The sequence below is a fragment of the Anabrus simplex genome, chromosome 8, assembly GCF_040414725.1.
Source record: "Anabrus simplex isolate iqAnaSimp1 chromosome 8, ASM4041472v1, whole genome shotgun sequence".
Taxonomy (NCBI): domain Eukaryota; kingdom Metazoa; phylum Arthropoda; class Insecta; order Orthoptera; family Tettigoniidae; genus Anabrus; species Anabrus simplex.
Window position 1 is genome coordinate 183,513,863 of NC_090272.1, and position 13,299 is coordinate 183,527,161.

Consider the following 13,299-nt stretch of genomic DNA (forward strand, 5'->3'; position numbering starts at 1 on the left):
GCAGGGAGGCCTGCTTCGGTGTTTTTGAAAACAGTCAGCTTGGTCTTGCAATATTCATGAACAGATAAAATTCTCCACTGATCCTTACAATGTTGTTAATAATAATTTTAAGCTCAGTAAGACTACTGGCTGGCACAACCATGTCATCTGCAAAGTCATTAATGACTTTGCCATCCTCGTACCTAGGTTAACATCTTTGACTGCTTCTCTGAACACATCCTCAGAGTAGATGTTAAAAAGGACAGGGTTCAGGATGCAGCCCTGTCATATGCCTCTCCATATAACTATGTCCTCAGTTGTGGCTCCCTTTTTTTTTTTTCCCCTCTGCTGTTTGATTCCAGTAAAGCTGAGTGATGATATATAGATTATCATAAATACCTGTAGTTTTTCAAATCTCATTAAGTTTTGCATGAAATACGTAATCAAAGCTTTTTGGTAGTCGATGAAGCATACGTACATGTTGACATACGCAGTCAGATATTTTTTGTATGTTGGCATTCATATCCAGGCATCTTTGAGTCAAAACTTAATTACAAATGCATGTGAATCACTTGTATTACGAGGTAATTCAATTGGTGTTGCAAGTATTTTAAGTTTTATAATCGTATTTTGAGCTATGGTTTATCAGTGCAGTATATTGGGTATTGATATCACATCTCCGCAAACATAGTAAGACAAGTGAAAAATAAACACTTTCAAGAAAACAAAGTTTAAAAGTTTGAAACACTGTTAAATCAAAGATAATATTTTATCAGACTATTTCTACATATTAAAATTTAGCGTGCATTACATTAAATTTCCACAGTGTTTCATTGAAATGAATCGCAACAGCCAGGCTGATTAGCTCGAACAGTAGAGCGCTGGCTTTCTGAGCCCAACTTGGCAGGTTCAATCCTCGATCAGTCCAGTGGTATTTGAAGGTCCTCAAATAAGTCAGCCTTGTGTCGGTAGATTTAATGGCACGTAAAGGAACTCCTGTAGGACAAAAGTCCGGCGCCTCAGTCTCCAAAAAACCAAAGTAGTCAGTGAGAGATAAAAACCAATAACATTATTATAAATCACAACTAAGATTTGTGATTTTTTTGCAAGAAAGAAAGGAGCTGCCCTTTTGACAGTTTTCTAGTTGAAAAGAGTAATTGATTTTTTTACCGGGCGAGTTGGCCATGGGGTTAGGAGCGTGCAGCTGTGAGCTAGCATCCGGGAGATAGTGGGCTTGAACCCCACTGTCAGCAGCTCTGAAGATGGTTTTCCATGGTTTGCCATTTTCACACCAGGCAAATGCTGGGGCTGTACCGTAATTAAGGCCATGGTCGCTTCCTTCCCATTCCTAGGCCTTTCCTATCCCATCGTCACCATAAGACCTATTTGTGTAGGGGCGACGTAAAGCAACTATTTAAAAAAAAAGTTATTATTTTTGCTTATGTATTGAGAAGAAAACCATATTTTCCAGTGTCGACTTGGTTAAATGTAATTTACAATATAGCATACTGATGATATAGACATTGATTCCCATTGGGAAACTGAAATATTTGTCCCGAATGAGTAAATGTATAATACCACTATTAAACAAGGAATAAAATACACATTTTTGCTTATGGTGCATGTCGTAACCAGGGGCGTGAATTTTATGCTCTAATAACTCCTTCAATATATATGCAATAATTAATGCATTGAAAACCTCTATAATATGCACATAAAAGTGCCTATATAAAAATTGCCAAGACATTATATTAACAAAAAATAAAAATTGAAGGTAATTTTATATAATCTCTCTGTGAATAAACATATTGTGGAAACCAAATGAATTATTTAACTTGTAAACATTTCTTTAATATTGAAGAGTTGGGATATATTTTCCTTAAAAATGAAAAAAAAATCAAATAATAATGGTACTCACAGTTTTAGTTCTCTACATTCTCAGCTTATTTTCTGTTGCAGTTTACAACCACTAAATGTTTTAAGTTATCCTTTGTTTACTGAATTAAATTTTTTTTTGGACAATTTTTTTAAATACAGTTTACTGATATGTATATTTAGATATACAGATATGTTTGAAACCATAAATGTGCAAAATTTGGTAATTTGGGCCAAAATGTAACTTGGGGAAGTCCCTACGGGATTGACAGGAATATTTTCAAGGTGCATATGAATAACATACCACTTCACAATGATAGTAAACAAAACAGAATTGTAAGGTAAAAATTAGTAAATTTCATCCAACTGTGTTGTCTAGCTCCATGGCTAAATGGTTAGCATTCAATTCAATTCAGTTCCCGGCCAGGTTGGAGATTTTAACTTCCACTTCCTCTGGCTTGGGGGTTGGGTGTTTGTGTCGTCTTCATCATGAGAATTCCTCATAGGCAGGCCCCTATCGTCACAGGTCCGCTGGTCTTTTATACGGTGACTCTCTCTCTCTCTTTTCTCTCTACTGCTGAAATAAAGCTAAATAATAATTTGCCATTGGCACTGATGCTCTTTACCATGAATATGGTGTTCAATAACCCATTGATACTAATGCAGTTAGCAGCTTCCAAATATAACCTCAACCCCTCTTTGTTACCTGATGGAGCTTTGAAGTCTCCAGTATAGTACGCGAACCTTTTCTTAATCCCTAGTTCCCATTCAGCACTATGGAGCTCAGGGATCAAGAAAAGGTTCGTGTGGTGTATTTTATAACACAAAAATTGTACTATGCTACATAATGAATAAGTTCATACAGAAGAATTTGTCATTTGTTCTTTTAGGTGAGAAAAATATTACCTGATAATTTGAGCAGTTGAAATGGTTTTACAAATCAATTTCTTTTGATACTCCATCATAATGACTTCACCACTACTGCGTAGTGCCATGCATGTCGGTCAGATAGCTGCTGTTTATCGTGTGTGATTATGCTGCTATTGATGTTGAAACTATTTCTAAAGAGGACTGGGGAGTCCTGTCAGGTTTCCAGATAACATTTAATTTCTGCAGTGAATTTTAAAAGTTTCCTCAGTAAACCAGGGGTTAAGGTATCCTTATAGCGGGGAAAACTTCTCTGCACCACACGGAACTTCACCAACAGTCACATAAAAATGCAGGCATACATGGTTAGAAATAATCATCGAAAACATGTGATAGATTGAACACCTGCATTTAAGTCTGTGAGACTCGGAATAGCACTTGGAGTCAAGTGATGCGGACACACAGACCTGTTGTCCGGCTCCATGGCTAAATGGTTAGTGTGCTGGCCTTTGGCCACAGGGGTCCCGGGTTCGATTCCCGGTAGGTTTGGGAATTTTAACTATAATTGGTTTATTCCCCTGGCACGGGGACTGGGCTTATGTGTCGTCTTCATCATCATTTCATCCTCATCACGGCGTGCAGGTCGCCTACGGGAGTCAAATCCAAAGACCTGCACCTGGCGAGCTGAAGTCCTCGGATACATCCCGGCACTAAAAGCCATATGCCATTTAATTTCACAGACCTGTTAGTTAAGACATATTCAATATGAGGATCATTTCTAGGAAATGTTTTAGTGTAACTAATAAGATGTGGATGTTGCAGGGTACTGTTTGTTCATGTTCCAGGTTACTGGTGAGCCCTTGATTCGTCGCTCTGATGACAATGCTGAAGCTTTGAAGAAACGATTGGAAGCTTATCACAAGCAAACCAAGCCTCTTGTGGATTATTACTCCTTGAGAGGTAATAACTCTGAAGTTATGTTATTTATACATGAAAGGGAACATACTCAATTTACAGGTCAGTTGGTTAGATGGAGCACCTAAAAAAACCTTATGTTCCATCTGTGTCTGAAATGACATTGTACTGTAAAACAGGATGTTAAATTATGTTGGGGAAATACCATGATAAATAAATGAACCCAGTCTAGATTTATTAGCAAAGTAACACCCATCACCTCTAGTCTCACCACTTTGTTTCATCTTTACCTTTTTATCTTTTCCCTTCTCGTCTCTTTATCTAGCTTTCTTCTTATACTATACTTTCCACATTAATTCTGAAGATCTCAGTGAGTCTGGATACCTGCCCTAACTGAGGATGCTGGGAAATAGAAATGAGCTTTACAAAGGAAAAAAATTAAATGTATCCTCCAAATTCACTACAAAACATAATTCCATCCTTAGATGGAGCAATAAAATTCAAACATGTTTCGACTCGTTTGAGCCATCTTCAGTGAAATAGAGGTGGGGTTAAAGTGATCTACACAAGTGCTAATAGTGAGATTACGGACCTCTTAGACTAAAAATTTTAGTTTGATAACAATTCAAAAACAGAACTAAATCACTGTGTTGAAAATTCAGGCTGACAGTCTGTAGAAACACCATTCCACAAATGGCTAGGAGGGGAGCGAAAAAGCTTGAGAAATCAAGTTTGAGAGGAGACAACGTGCCACGTGAAAAGTATGTGATATAAGTGATGGAAAAACACCGATGAATATAAAATTTTAGAATAACAGCATTCTCAATTTCTTCTTGATTTAGGGGTCCCGTTCTCGAGGATTATTTCTAATGGTGGCTAAGTGTGTTTGCCTTATTTTAAGTGGTCGGGAGGGCAGCGACATTTTAAATTCATCAGCGTTTTTCCATCACCTATCACATACATTTCACCTGGCACGTTGTCTTCTCTCAAACTTGGTTTCTCAAGCTTTTTCGCTCCCCTCTTAGCCATCCATGGAATGGTGTTTCTACAAAGACAGACTGTCAGCCTGAATTTTCAACACAGTGATTTCGTCCTGTTTTTGATTTGTTATCAAACTAAAATTTTTAGTCCAAGAGGTCTGCAACCTCACTTTTAGCACTTATGTAGATTACTTTAACCCCCCCCCTTATTTCACTGAAGATGGCTCAAACGAATCGAAACATGTTTGAATTTTATTGCTCCATCTAATGACTGAGTTATGTTTTGTATTGAATTAGGAGAATACATTTAATTTTTTCCTTTGTAAAGTGAAAACCGTCAATACGGAATGATTCTAATATCTTGTAATAGAAATGAGCTTGTCGGGGTCTGAGAAGTAAGGGTGTAGAAGGACTAGGATTGATGTGGAGAGGGCCGTCTGTTTGTTGAAGTTGTGGAGATTGTCCTCATCCTTTTGTTGTTTTCTTTCGATTGCTCCCTCTTCTCACATCAATCTGTCATTGTGCTGTTTATCTTGTTGTGTTCTTTTTCATATTCTTATCTCTTTATTATTCATGTTATGTTGCAGGTATTCATCATCGGATTGATGCTGCAAAATCTGCAGCAGAAGTTTTCAATTGTATTGACAAGATATTCCTAAAATCAAGATCCCAGAAGATCAAAGATAGAGTAATGTTTATTTGAATTAGTTGTAATCTTGGGAATACCGTTTTACTTCAGTTTAAACTTTTGTTAGAATTTTTTAAAAGTTCTTTTGAGTAATCTTAAAAGATTGTTAAAATGCCACTTTGAATATACAGTAGAAGTCCGCTATAGTGAGTACGGCATATAACGAGAACCCCGTTATAACGATTATTTTTGTCCGTCCCTTCAAAATTCCTATATTAAACTGTGCATTATCCTTCGGTTACAGAGAGAGCCCTATCACTGACGATTCCATTGTTACGAGCGATTATGTGCACTCGATTTTTTCCATTGCCAATATTTATGCACCCAGTCATTATACTGCATGCGATCGATTATCTTCGGTATTGTTTTCTCGCTATGCCCACTAGCGAGCTCTCTCATCAACATTCGAAGGCAATGTAGGAGTCGAATAGTAATACCTGTTGACTGCTCTTCCACAAGGAGAACGAAAATGAAAGAGAAGAACATGTTTTCGTAATAAATGCGTAAATAATGTGTCCGATAACCTTTGTTAACTCATTAAAGATAAACGCTGAATAAACGACCGCTTAATTTTAATGCTAAGTACCGCAGTTAAGTAAGAATGGGATAGGCCTACACCTCAAGATGTGTCAGAGTACGTCATTGATTACGAGGTTAGTTTATACTTTCTCACATCCGTTAAATTACGGAAAGGCTATTATCATGTAAATTTATAGCGAGAAGGTTATAATTTCTCTATTGGCGCTTGAAGTATGTTTTCATCATACATATAGTACAGTTAAGTTAGGATAGGTGATGCTGTTTGAATAACAAAACTGAAACGTTTGCCACATAATACAATCGATCATCTTCGGTACGGTATAGTTTTTGCGCAATGTGCATTTACGAGCTCTCTCTTCAACATTCGAAGACGATGTTGGAGTCGATTAGTAATACCCGTCAACTGCTGTTCTCTAAAGAAAATTTGAAATGAAAGAGGATAACACGTTTTGGTAATAAATCCGTAAATAACGTGGCCGATAGCAGTTGTTAACTCGTTAAAAATAAAGGCTGAAGTAAACAATATCTTAATTTTAATGTTATACCGTACAATGAAGTTAAGTAAGAATGTGATACACCTCAAGGTATGGCAGAGTACATCACTGATTTCAGAGGATAGTTTATATTTTCTCGCATCTAGTTAAATTTCAGAAAGCTATCCCCATTTCAATTTTTAGCAAGGGGGTTATAAATTCTCTACATGCATTGCAAATAGGTTTTCATGGTACATATGCGGTTAGGTTAGGTGACGCCGTTTGAAGAAGAAAACTGAAATGTTTGCCACAGAAGCCTCTGGAGTGAAACCGTATTTCTCTGAATAGACTTTCTTTCTCAGAATCTCATGTGAAAAATCAAGGGTCGTTTTGCATTCGCGGCCTGATAGTAATGAGCACCACTGGTAAATACCGCAGTAACCACGCTATTTTTCACCCCCCCCCCCAAAACGCGCATGCGCGCACAAAACTCGTCAATAAACGACCACCTCTTTATCATACATTGCTAGCCGTGGCGACCGGTTGTATGGTGCCTATGCGTTACGTCACTGGATCTCGGGAAATAGTGAAGAGAGAATGACATTCTATAATCCTCTACAAAAGCGTATCTCAAATCTGCAGAATGGCATCAAAACATGCGAGCCTTCGAATTCTTAGAAAGGCCATGGCTACTCAGTAGCAGAGTTATAACGCATCTGCTGTACCTGACGCTTAGTAAAATTAAGTTTTATAGATAGCAAGAATATTTTCGTGATGGATCGTCGTATTGTAAAGATATGTGGAACAGGTATTGCCAGCATATTTTCAACGGGTTCTCGTCGATGTTATGATGCCAATTGTGCAACCGCAAGAAAATACGGCATAGGCCTAACTAAAACCAATATTCGGCATTACCGTGAAGACAAAGATATGGTAGCTTAAAAATGCATACTGCACAAAAAAAATGCATTTAGTGGCCCGCAACAAGATGTCGAAGATGAAATTGTGAGGTATGTACACAAAAATGCAAGGGCGGAATTGCCATACCGCGGTACAGTAAACTCGTTCGTTGACTTTCAAAGTCTGCGATTAACCCTTTACATTGCTAGCCGCTGAGTTTGCCGAATCCGGCAAGCAAGACGTGCGTGTAGTGGCAGCCAGTTATATCTGACGCTGAGTGAAGGTAACAGTTTTATAGTAACCAAGAATATTTTCCTAATGGATCGTCGTATTGTAGAGACGCGTGGAATGTGTATTGCCGGCACTTTTTCAACGAGTTCCCTTTGATATTATGATGCCAACTTTAAGTTAATAGTTATGCTTTATTTAAGCGGGTTTAATAATTGTACAGCCGCAAAAAATACGGCATAACTAAAGCCAATATTTGGCGTCTACAAACAGTCTTAAAATGCGTACTGTATACGAAAGTAATTCATATTATTTTACAAAGCAGTTTTTAAGCCCGATTAAAATTTTTTGAAGGAAAAAGTGGGGGTCGTCTTGGATTCAGAGAAATACTTTTTTTTTTTTTCAGATTGAAATTAAACACACACTTTTACGTAGTATCGGATTTCAATAAACAACAAACAAGTAAGCCATAGTGTGGACATTATCTGCGAAAACACAAGTTTTGAATAAACTAATTGCTGTTTCATACGGATTTTAATGTGTATGGGGATTTTCCCGAATTTTACAAAAAATCGGATATAACGTCAATCCGCTATAGCGAGTAAATTTTCCACCGTTATGAATTCCCGATATAACGGACTTCCACTGTATTTTAAAGTTATGTATATTTGGCCATGGATCAGTAATTATCTATATATTTAAAATAGTTACTTTGTGTTGTACATCTTAATCATTGAGTACTCGTGATATTCAGAATTTAATGAAAATACTTGAGACCAGCAGGATATAAGAAGCTTTAACAACGGAATTACTGGTAATTTGTCTGCAGTCCAGAATACACTTTATATTTATTTTACTTGATCATTCTGGCTTAAAATACACTTCTTTCTTTCTTTCTTTCTTTCTTTCTTTCTTTCTTTCTTTCTTTCTTTCTTTCCTGTTTCTAATGAATAGTTTTCTTGCATTTTAATTTTCTTCTTAGAAATGTTATTTCTGCAAACATTTTCTACTTTTACGTTTATCATCATGCCCTTGCTGGCGAGATGTAGTGTTTATAGTGCACTATGTCTTGTGGTATGGGCTATATCAAATTTGTTACTTTCATTGACCTGTCTCAGTCTCATCCTTAACTTTGACAATATGAAAGTGACTGAGGTATGAATGGTGCTAGTAATACCATTGCTTATGCAGCCAGTCCCTGTTATGAATGGTGCGAAGAAATCGCTCATAGCGTCAGTTGGTGCCTGCATTTCAGTGGGCTTGGCAGACCGATATATAATAGCAGCGGCTGGCTCGGTGAGGAAAGCAACGGGAAACTACCTCACTCCTCATTTCACCGGGCGAGTTGGCCGTGCACGTAGAGGCGCATGGCTGTGAGCTTGTATCTGGGAGATAGTAGGTTCGAATCCCACTATCGGCAGCCCTGAAAATGGTTTTCCGTGGTTTCCCATTTTCACACCAGGCAAATGCTGGGGCTGTACCTTAATTAAGGCCACAGCCGCTTCCTTCCAACTCCTAGGCCTTTCCTATCCCATCGTCGCCATAAGACCTATCTGTGTCGGTGCGACGTAAAGCCCATAGCAAAAAAAAAAAAACCTCATTTCCCTAGTATACCTCTTCAGTGATGCCTAGGCTATTTATGACAGCTGTTGGCGGAGCTGCAGAGGATCAAACCAGCCTTCGGGCTGAATACCCAACATGCATACATACTTATATTGTTAAATTAGCCATAGAAGACACGTTCTCTTGTGGAAAATGTGATCTTTGATCTATTTTATTCTTCATACACGACTGTCAGATATTAGATATATTTCTCTCTCGCTTTAGTTAATTGCTGCTTAACTTGTCAGCCCAAAGTCTGATTGGATCCTCATATAGCACCACGAAAGGTTATACAGTTACAGGGAACTGCAAAAACTGATGGCACAAAAGTGAGTCCTACAAATTGTTCAGAAAGTAGTATTATGTTGCTGTTGTCAGCAGCTCATCTGAATTGCTGTGTGCTATAAAAATCTCCTCTGTGATAGTTTAATTTTTAAAGAGCATTGAAACAAATGCTAGTGACCATATTTTGTATGATAGGATACAAGTTTGTTTGTTGTGCAGCCCTTGTCCCATTTCTGTACAGGGTCAGGTATGAGGTGGGTTGACTCTGTCGTGGTGGGTTTTTATGACCGAATGCCCTTCCTGGCGTCAACCTCATAAGAGGAGTTAATGAAATGAAATGAATGGCATGGTATGATAGTATGAAGGGAGAGGGTGAAACACGGTGCCAGCACATAGCCTACTCCTGTCGAATAGTACCATGCAGTCTGCTCAAGGCTTAGCGTCCATCTGACAGACAAATCACCATCAACAGCGTCATATGTCCTAACTCCATATGAACACTGCTGAGAGGTTTGGAATTTAATCCAGGCTTTTGGCACGCAATCTAGTGATTAAAAATTGTATACCACCACCACTATTCTACCAGCCAACATTCTGACAGTGAAAATTTTTCGACGAACAGGACTCGAAACAGGTAACCTCGGTGTCAGACTTTTTAGACTTAACAATCATGACCCCCAGGCAGGCTGTACGATAGGATAAAAGCATTTCTGAAAATGATTAGCCTTAAGGTGCTTGACGTCTAGATCATTGGCCCCATTCATTGGTGAGAATGCTTTTAAGATTCAAGATGCAACCTTTTGGGGCAGGAGGCACTTTTGCCTTGTGTCACCTTAATTTTGTTGAGGTTGCAGTAGAACGAAAATTGGAGTTATCTCAGATGGGAAGGAGTAAAGAGAAGAGCCTGGTACAGATTCTGACTGATGTTCTGTGGAAGGCCAGCCCTGCAGTCTAGGAGAAGTATGTCTTCCTCTCACCTAGAGGCTCTGGGGTTTGATTCTCAGCCAGGTCAGGGATTTTACTTGAACTTTAGTTCATGATCCACTCAGCCTACGTGATCACAATTGAGGAGCTATCTTGTTGGTGAGATGGTGACTCTGGTCTAGAAAACTTGGAATAACAGCCAAGAGGATTAATCACACTGACCATGCATCACCCTGTAATTTGCTGACCTTCGAGCTGAGCAATTGTCGCTTGGTTGCCCAAGACCTTTCAGGGCTGTAGCGTTATTGAGAATGAGGAGGGATTCCAGGGAAGGGGTATGGTAATATCATACTTACTTTCTGGAACTTAATATTGTATCATTCCCATTGGCCATGAAATACTGCCTGAATGCTGCTTTCTTTTTTGAGCTTGTGCTCAATGCTTGAATGTTTGTCTGTTACAAAAAATAATATTTGTCTTATATTTCATAATTTTTGTCTTTCATATGTACTGTTAGTGGAAGAGATGACCATGTTCAGCTAACCTGTAAAGAGATGGACATATCTGTCCAGAAAGATGCACATTAAATCACCTTACTTTGAGGAATCTTTATTGGCATATGAAAATGTTATTTGGCATTTTGACTGATTTACATGTAATATTCTCATAAATAATTGTGTAGTGTATTCTGGACATAGGACTGGTGTTACGAGAAACCAATTACTTTTGTAGACACACTGCCTTCTATCTGTATTCATGTCGGGGAATACAGCCATTCACCCACTCTTCTAGTGAAGTGACTTCAGGATTATAATGTAAGACAAAATATTAGAAAAGTTTTCACTCTAGTGGCTCATTCACAATGAAAATTAAACATAAATGTTCAGTATCAAAATTATGTGCAAACTTAGCATGTGATTGAAGCATTCAGAATGGAAATGGAAATAATAACCAATTAAAAATTAGAACAAAATAGGTTTTGTACAATCAGTCAATCCTTCTTCTCACTTACATGGGGACAGCTCTTTGAATGGATTTAGCCCAGTTTTACAGCTGGATGCCTGTCCTGACGCTTGCCCTTATGTGGAGGGATGTACTATATTTGCTGTTGTGTGATATGCTGTACGTATTTGAAGATGTATATTAAGATGAGCATAACAATGAGCCCCCAAGCTAGAGGAATTAACCATATGTAATTATAATCCCTGGACCAGCCAGAAATTGAACCCAGGGCCCTCTGAAGTGAAGGCCAGTATATATAATTATGTAACTTACTTACCTTTCAGTTTATGTTAATAAGAAATTTTTATCCATATATTTCTTTTTCAAAGCTACATTTTATAATTATATTTTTTTTAAATTTTTTTTATTTTTTATTTTCATATAAGCTAGGAAGTGATTGAAACAACAAGTGTTTGATCAAATGACTATTGTTCAATTGTTGAAGCATTTCTCTCTCATTGGAGTTTACAGTCTTCCATGTTAGTAATTGTGAATGGTCCCATGAAATGACCTAACTGCAAGCTACTGTGTTTTGTTATGCTTACATGTAATTTTCTCTGTGAATGGGCCATAAGATGTCTCTTTTCTGCATTGCACAGCTTTTGAGAGGTGAGGGAAGAAAAGTAGCTTCCTTCCTGTAGTGAGCTGTACTAGACCAGCATTGGTGATGTCATTGTTTTCTTTACCCATTTTAATTCAGATATATTGTGTACTGAAACTACTAGTATGTTTCAGTGTGGTAGGATAGCTGGTAGCCTTAGATTACTGGCTTTTCTTCTTTCTAAGCTGTTGTCTTTTTTTTTTTTTTTTTTTTTTTTTTTTTTCAAATTCAGATGGTACGTAAGATTTATCATCCTGTGGGCGTGGGAGTTGCTCACACGTTTCAGCCATTACATTTCCTTCTCCGTCCAGTCACAAACTCTTTATGTTCAACCGGTCTATAAGGAATGATTTTGAATGTGGTTACGGAAAGGAGTCTCTCTTCTTTCACATTTTATCATTGTTTTAAATCCTATGCCTATTTTCATTTTTTCCCTTGAACACTTGAAAATAAATCATTAAAACTTGGGCAACATTAAAAGTTCATCGTAGGTAAAGTGGCTAATTCTGACATAAATAATTGACAGACAAATTTGTTGCTCCTGAGTCATATTTTACAGTAACTGGAAAAGGGTGAATGTAATATTTTCAGTTTAAGATGTGCTGTTCATGCACAGTTTGTATATTTTGATCATGTAAAATGCACCTTAAGGAACACTGTACATAGAACTAAGGGATCTCTTCACATTGTATAATAGTGTTATCATTGCTGTACTCAATATTTGAAGAGGTTCTATTTTATCTTCCAGTGGTTGTATCTACTATACAGAAACTATTTTTTTAGAGTCGAATATTAAACTTCATTGTACATTTCTTACAACGAACCTTACTCTTTGTATGTATGGAATTTGCATGATGTGTAGTTTGTGTTGGTAACTGTGTAGTGTTATTGGTTTTATTAAATGATTGGAATGCCTCTGTGATTATTTCTTTTGCTTTAAATCCATTTCCTTACAATATTTTTAACAAGGCTGCCGTTGGAAGTGTTGCACTGTCTAAAAGAAGGAGATAAAACATATGTTTACATGTGTGTTTTATAATTTAATCAGTCATTTTTAGAAGGCACCAAGTCATTCTTTGACGAAAATAGAATTTTTAACTAATACTCATTTTACGAAGATAAATGGTCATATTAACAAATTAAATCTGCCCTTTCTTTAATGGTAAAACAGTTGCTAAATTTAACATTCAATTTAAAAAGAACCAAATCATTGACTCGTATTGCCTTCCATGCTGTTATACGTCAATGGTTGTTATGGCCTTGCATTGAATATACAGTAAGGGTACATTCACACCGGACGCAGCGAGCTGGGCAGTAAGCAGTCGCAGGAAGGTGAGCGGCATGCTCCGTTTAGAAACACAGTTTCTTCCAATGAGACCGTCCACACCGCACGCTGCGAAGGTTTCAAGGACATGTCATGCCAACTCTCTGCTTGCCTCC

At 37.6% G+C, this 13,299-nt stretch overlaps 1 protein-coding gene across 1 annotated transcript in view; it reads left to right on the forward strand.

Moving 5' to 3' along the window:
- Nucleotides 1–12,774, forward strand: part of Ak2 (Adenylate kinase 2) — a 102,577-nt gene extending 89,803 nt beyond the window's left edge. The window contains exons 5-6 of the mRNA XM_067152560.2: nucleotides 3,567–3,681; nucleotides 5,204–12,774. Of these exons, the coding sequence (XP_067008661.1) occupies nucleotides 3,567–3,681; nucleotides 5,204–5,319 (231 nt within the window). The 3' untranslated portion in view covers nucleotides 5,320–12,774. The remainder of the gene's footprint in view (nucleotides 1–3,566; nucleotides 3,682–5,203) is intronic.
- Nucleotides 12,775–13,299: the final 525 nt, after the last annotated feature.